Consider the following 7,789-nt stretch of genomic DNA (forward strand, 5'->3'; position numbering starts at 1 on the left):
TACACAATCTTTAGCTCATAAAAAAGAACGAGTTGTGCTAACCTACCAAAAAAAAGTTTGTCGCTGAATTTCCAGTCGATTCTCGATGCGTCTATGTTTTATGCAGAATTACTTTCTCCAGCGTAATAGGATCTTGGTCGCGAGTGGTGGCACGGTTCGACACGTGATCGTTCTACACCAATGAGGTAGCTGCTTTTTGTCAACAGAATGGCAAGATGGCGGCTCCCGTGGTTAGATTCAACGTTACCGATAAAGAGGAAAACACCCGAACATCCTCAAAAGTGGGCTAAATGGATTCTAAATAGTGCTGTATACATAGCCGCGTCCAATAAGAACAATGAGGCAAATATACGATAACTTTTTTAGTTTCTTCTTCAGACTGCAGCAAACATGGCAACTAGGCAGAAGCGTTCTAAAGTTTGGCTCTATTTCACACGACAAAATGACACCTACGCCACTTGTAGGTGGTCGAAAAAAAGTTTATTTCGTCGAAGGGAGGAAATACAACAAATATGAATAAGCATTTGAACACACAGCATGGGATTAAATTACAGGAATGTCTAGGGGAGTGTAGGTGGAGATTGTCAGCAAAAAGCAGGCCTTTCATTTCTTCATTTAGAAATATAAGACCTGGGGCCGCAGATCTTTCAAGCTCTATAGCCAAATCATTGATCTATATGTTGAATAAGGTTGGCCTTACTCAACAGCCTTGTCGAACTCCTTTTGTTGGTCAAAATACCAGTTATTCTGTTGTTAATTTTTAGACAGCATTTATTGTTTTTTATACCTGTCTTTAATGATGTCATACATTTAGTCTCCAATTCCACTATGAATTAGTTTCAACATAAGTCCATCATGCCATACTGAGTGGAAAGTGTTGCTAAAGTCTATGAAACAACCAAATATTTGACCTTTTTAACATTTTGTACATGTTTCTCTATGAGTGTATGGGATGTGTATATATGAACAGTTGGTCTGTTATTTTGCGAAAAACTTATCTGGGATGAATTTATGATATTATTATTCTGGATAAATTGTGTTATTCTGTTGTTCAGGATGGCACAAAATAAGTTCCCTAAATTGCGGCCTTGTGTGAGGCCTCTATAGTTGGCAGGTTTATGTTTGTCACCTTTTTTATGAATTGGTGTGATGTGGCTCACCTTTCCATTGTTCTAGAAAGGGGTCTGACGACAGGATTAAATTGAATAATTTCAAGATTGTCTCTCTTAATGTAGGTGTGCTGTGTTTCAGCATTTGATTGTACCCTCCATCTACACCACATCATTTTTTGTTCTTGAGGTATTTCAATTTTGTATTCAATTTGTTTTCTCAACTTCTCAAGTCGTTTTCTCAACTGAGCATTTAAGGCTTTTTTGTTCAGAATTTAGGTTACCTTTTTGTATAATTTTCAAATGTTCTATCCATTTTCTACCATCAACTAATGGGGTGACTTTTTCCTTTTTTTTTTGTTCTATCAAAGTTATACCAGTTGGCCCCCGAATGTGTTGTGTATACACAGTTGCTTAACAAAGTGGATTTAACACCTTTCTCATCTCTTACTGTGTGTGTGTGTGTGTGTGTGTGTATGTGTTTGTATGTCTTCAATGTATCACGCTGTTTTGGGATTAAACTAAAATATAGTCACATATTACACAATACCCCTGTTTTATTGTTTATAATATAACTATTAGTATACTGTGTATCTGTCTCTGTGTCTCTGTGTGTGTATGTGTGTATGTGTGTGTGTGTGTCTGTAGGTGCGTGCGTGCATGCATGTGTGTGTGCTGTTGAACTATATCTTCTTTTGTTGAGCTACCATCTCATGAACAAATGTCTTATGGGTCAAGCCTTAGCATTTATGTTAAACAAAACTAAGTCTTTTAGACTTGAATAAGCCGGTATCATTACCGTTAGACCATAGGGATTATGTGTATATCATGTTAAAGTTTGCTATAATAGAATGAAAGAATGACATCTCACAGGCTGACAAGACTTTGGTGGGCTTGAGCGCCTGATGACTCAAATGGCTTTCTTGGGTAGCACCGGTTTACGACGTCATTCACCACTAAATTTCTGTTATCAACCCCATGCTCACACCTAGATCAGCCAGCCATCCTGACCCCTGCTATGACAACAGGATAGAACCTTGTCAGAAACAGCATTGCGATACGTTGGGAATTGTCATCCGGTCTAACTATCAAAGCGATTCCCACCATTATCAGATCTCAACTGGCTCTGAGGAGGGGGGAGAAAGGGGGGGGTATATTTATGACTTGTCAGAGGACCTGTCCCATCACTCCAATATGACAAGCAATCTAAAACCCAAACATACAACAAAGCGTCCATCCATCCAATTTGTCATATTAATAACCCTTTTATTACCCTAATCAATCCAATTATGACATAAACCCCCCTCTAATAACTACTAACACTCCAGTGTACCATAAACATTCTGAATAAAAAGTTGAAATTGTATTAGTGCATATTTGGTCATGTCAACGTTGGTAAAACCACATACTGGGGTTTTACACTGTGCCTTGATTAGAACTGCTGTGCATCAGAGCTTACTGAGGACACAGCGTAAACAAATACATGATTCGTTATTTAAAGGCCACTCACGCACTGAGAACTTCGTGATCCTCAGTGAGCACAACATAAGAAATAAATGTCATGGACTTTTTCAATGGATTAGATGAGACACACATATGCTTAAAAAAAATCTCTCTCACACACACACACTCACACAATTATTGGTTAAAAAACTGTTTCACAGTTTGCACTTATTGCCACTTGTGCTCGGCATGGTCTTCAAGGTTCATCCATTGCAATGGATCTTATTTGTTTGTTTGTTTTTGTTTGTTATTTACACAGAGCCAACGCACATAACAGCCTATATCCAACCCTGGGCATAAGGAATCTAGGCACCTAACCTAATTCTAATCCTGAGCGATAAAAAAAAAAACATTAAGATACCGGCACTTTTACTGGTACAGCGCATTAAACACTTGTACATGTAAGAGTTTAGCTTGTGTGTCATGACGTGTTGGTTGCCATCTCACTTCCTTCCCAGTGCTCTGATCTGGGAACAGTGATGACGGTGTCAAATTCACTTTTTAGCTGAAGCTGTGATGCTACGTTCTGATTTTATGATCAGTCCTTAAAGTCCAGCTTCAGCAGAAGTTCCTTCATCCATGACGCAAGTCACGTCTCAGATGTGTGTGAGCGTTGGTCAGCTTCTCTCTTCTGATTGGCTGAGGTCCAGTGTGGGAGCCTCCGGTGTCATACCTGGGTGTCGTACCTGTAGTTCATAAACCTGTGGAAACAGAAGAGCAGCATCAGCATCACTATGAAGACGTCTACTGATGATAGAAGGGTCATCAGCATCGCTATGATATACTGTAATTACGCTGTCTGGTCTGGTTTGACCTTCCTCGATCTGGGTATGTACTCTCCTGTTCTCCAAGACTGAGTATGCACTGTCCTGTTCACCCAGACTGAGTATGTACTCATTCATTCCTGCTCAGTTAGGACGCACTGTCCTGATCCTGTCCTGCCTGACTATGCACTCATTTGATCCTTCTCAATCTGAGTATGTACCCTAGACTGAGTATGTACTAACTTGAGCTCCTCTTTGAGTCTGTTGAATGTGTCCTGCAGTCTGCGCTTCTTCACCCTCATGGGGCTGTTGGGGATGAACCAGGCGGCGATGAACTTACACAGGACCACCACATGCTGCAGGAACCAAACAAGACATCAGAGGGTTATGCATAATGTTACCCTTACCGAGAAGTCCTGCAAAGTTCTCCCTTACAATTCAGAAGTTAAGTGCTTAACACTCTATAATAAGAAATAGTAGTAATGCGGTTATCATCCTTTTGTTCATAATAAAGCAATTATCAACAAAACAGTTATTTATTTTTGTAAATGATTAACAAATGCTGTGTTAACATTTCTTAAATAAGTTGTACTTCATTTCCACACTCAAATGCTTCTTCATATGAAACACGTCTATCTGCATGATGTCAAGGGGTTTCAGGAGAGATCTGCTTCATTCTTAATTGAACACTTTTTTCAGCTCTGTCCTCGCCCCCAACATTAAATGCTTCCACTCAGACCTTCCCGTGGATGGCCAAGCCCCTGTAGGGTTCAGGCGTACCTCAAACAGAATGACAAAGGCGAAACGGATGGCCAGAATGTACCAGTACTGGGAGGTGAGAGCGTAGTCTTCATTGCTGCGGTAGTCTTTATAACTGAAAAACAAATGACCACGCAAGCCCCATCACTACATATCCCATGGCACCACAGTAACAGAAACAATGATTCAATCATTATTAACGTGTGTCCCACCAATATCATGGCTTTGGACTCAAAGGAGGATACTATGTTTAATCTGATGGTATTTGTATATTTTTCCTGTAAGATCTACAATGACACAATGTTTTGTTTTCATGGGACACTTAAATTATCTAGTGTGCTAGTAGTCCTCTACTAAACAGTAGGTGGCAGTAATGAGCCCCTTCATCAGGTGCTCACCTGCACTGTGTGGCGTTGACTATGCCGTGACCATCGTCGAACATCATCTGCTGGGGGGTGAAGTCCTTGCAGATGAGATGAGATGAGAGTGTCATTGATGTAGCCTGTCATACAGCTGGAGCAGGGAGAGGGAGAGAGAGAAAGAGGAAGAGGGAGAGAGAGGAAGAGGGAGAGAGAGAGAGAGGAAGAGGGAGAGAGAGAAAGAGGAAGAGGGAGAGAGAGAGAGGAAGAGGGAGAGAGAGAAAGAGGGAGAGAGAGAAAGAGGAAGAGAGGGATATAGAGGAAGAGGGAGAATGGTAGAGGGAGATTGTGAAAGAGGAGGGATAAAGAATAAAAGATAAATAAAAAAAATAATGAAAGAAAAGAGAGAGAGAGAGAAATACTTCACAATCATGTCAATCTATACACTCTGGGAACAGCACAGAGAGGAATACACATATAGAGTGGGGAAAATAAGTATTTGAACCCCTGCCGATTTCGCAAGTTTGGCCACTTGCAAAGAAATGTGTGATCTATAATTGTAATGGTAGGTGTATTTTAACAGGGAGAAATGGAATATGAACAAACAAATCCAGAAAACTGCATTTTATAACATTTATGACTTTTTTTGTATTTGATGCAGAAAATAAGTATTTGAACCCCCAAGCAAACAGCAAGAATTCTGGCTCCCAATGACCAGTTATGTGCCCAAGAAGCACACAGATTAGTCCTCATTAGGCCTAACAAGGTACACCTGATCTCAACTGGTGACGTGTATAAAAGAAACCTGTCCAAAGAATCATACTTCACACCTTCAACCTCACCACCATGGGCAAGACCAAAGAGTTGACCAAGGACGTCAGAGATAAGATTGTAGACCTGCACAAGGCTGGAATGGGTTACAAAACCATCGGCAAGCAGCTTGGTGAGAAGCAGACAACTATTGGTGCGATTATTCGTTAATGGAAGCAACACCAAACAACTGTCAATCGCTCTAGGTCTGGGGCTCCATGCAAGATATCCTCTCGTGCGGTATCGGTGATCATCCGAAAGGTGCAGAATAACCCCAGAACTACACAGGGGGAGCTTGTGAATGATCTCAAGGCAGCTGGGACCACAGTCACCAAGAAAACCATTGGCAACACACTACGCCGTAATGGTTTGAAGTACTGCAGCACTCGCAAGGTCCCCCTGCTCAAGGAAGCACATGTACAGGGCCGTCTGAAGTTTGCCAATGAACACTTAAATGATTCTAAGGAGGATTGGGAGACAGGATGTGGTCAGATGAGACCAAAATCAAGCTCTTTGGCATCAACTCGACTTGCCGCGTTTGGAGGGGGAAGAATGCTGAATATGACACCATCCCCACCGTCAAGCGTGGAGGTGGAAACATTATGCTTTGGGGCTGTTTCTCTGCCAAGGGTACAGGACGTCTCCACTGCATCGAGGGGACTATGGATGGGGCCATGTAACGTGGAATATTGGGCTTGAACCTCATTCCCTCATTCCCTCATTCCCTCCCATTGAAAACGCAACCTTAAGGATTTGGAGAGTATCTGCAAAGAGGAGTGGACCAAAATCCCTCCTGAGATGTGTGTAAACCTGGTGACCAACTACAAGAAAAGTCTGATGTCTGTGCTTGCCAACAAGGGTTATTCCACCAAGTACTAAGTCATGTTTTGCTAGGGGTTCAAATACTTATTTTCTGCATCAAATACAAATTAAGTCATAAATGTTATAAAATGCAGTTTTCTGGATTTTTTTTGTTGATATTCTGTTTCTCACTGTTAAAATACACCTACTATTACAATTATAGGTCACACATTTCTTTGCAAGTGGCCAAACTTGCGAAATCGGCAGGGGTTCAAATACTTATTTTCCCCACTGTATATATACATACAGTGAGGTATGTGGGGCACTGTGCACTGAACTGAACTGCCCTGGTCTGTTGGATGTTATTGTTGGATTTATTGTTCATTTTAGACTAAACCCTGTATGGTTTCTTTATGCTGGAGTTTCTGTCATTCTCATAGTAGTGTTCAATCTGTAACATGAGGTGGGTAACTCACTATATCAGTGTTAGTAGTGTTCAATCTGTAACATGAGGTGGGTAACTCACTATATCAGTGTTAGTAGTGTTAAATCTGTAACATGAGGTGGGTAACTCACTATATCAGTGTTAGTAGTGTTAAATCTGTAACATGAGGTGGGTAACTCACTATATCAGTGTTAGTAGTGTTCAATCTGTAACATGAGGTGGGTAACTCACTCTAGGTCGGTGGCAGTGCCGTTGGCACAGGGGCCGTAGTGGTAGCGATACACCAGCCGTGGGATAAAGTCTGAAGAGATGCCAATCACCAACCCGTTAGCAATGACCGCCAGCACACCAATGGCGTCCAACACTTTAGTCCATACGCCTGGAATCACACACACACACACACAGCACAAGAGAAATGTCAAAGAATTACTAAAACACCAAAAAGAATTGTAAGAATATATGATACATAACCACTCAATTAAAATCACTAAAACTGAGGGTAACATTGCCAAATACACAGAACCCTCCACACACACACACACACACACACACACACACACACCTCTCCACATTAATAAACACATAGACACATGCAGAAAATCCAGTGGCCTACCAATGTTATTAGTTTTCTTGGGCACTAGGCGGCGCTCAAGGCTGACCATCTTCATGGCGTCGAGGCGGATCTCAAACAGGTTGTTGATGAGAGCCAGCAGAGGGGCCAGTGGGAACACAGCCACAAAGATGGTGGTGAAGCTGAACTGCATGACTGAACAGCAGAAGGAGTCACTTCACCAAAACTAATGCATCAAGCACAAACAGTCAGTTCATGATAACTTCACCAAAACGAATGCATCAAGCACAAACATTCAACTCACCAGTCACTTCACCAAAACGAATGCATCAAGCACAGTCAACTCACCAATCACTTCACCAAAACTAATGCATAAAGCAGAAACAGTCAGTTCATGATAACTTCACCAAAACTAATGCATCAAGCACAAACATTCAACTCACCAATCACTTCACCAAAACTAATGCATCAAGCACAAACATTCAACTCACCAATCACTTCACCAAAACTAATGCATCAAGCACAAACATTCAATTCACCAATCACTTCACCAAAACTAATGCATCAAGCAGAAAGAGTCAATTCACAAAGTCAGTTCAGCAAACGAAATGACCAGACGTTAATTAATTCATTAATTGATTCACCAATGTGAAATCTTGCCCTGTCAC

General features: G+C 41.3%; 1 protein-coding gene across 1 annotated transcript in view; it reads right to left on the reverse strand.

Annotated features, from left to right (window-relative positions):
* Positions 1-4,168: 4,168 nt before the first annotated feature.
* The window catches only part of LOC116219370 (anoctamin-9-like), a 9,814-nt gene continuing 6,193 nt past the window's right edge, over positions 4,169-7,789 (reverse strand). The window contains exons 12-15 of the mRNA XM_042703649.1: positions 7,164-7,316; positions 6,782-6,929; positions 4,534-4,648; positions 4,169-4,250 (exon numbers count right to left, since the gene is read on the reverse strand). Coding sequence (XP_042559583.1) covers positions 4,245-4,250; positions 4,534-4,648; positions 6,782-6,929; positions 7,164-7,316 — 422 coding nt within the window. The 3' untranslated portion in view covers positions 4,169-4,244. The remainder of the gene's footprint in view (positions 4,251-4,533; positions 4,649-6,781; positions 6,930-7,163; positions 7,317-7,789) is intronic.

This window comes from Clupea harengus, chromosome 24 (assembly GCF_900700415.2).
Source record: "Clupea harengus chromosome 24, Ch_v2.0.2, whole genome shotgun sequence".
NCBI lineage: Eukaryota > Metazoa > Chordata > Actinopteri > Clupeiformes > Clupeidae > Clupea > Clupea harengus.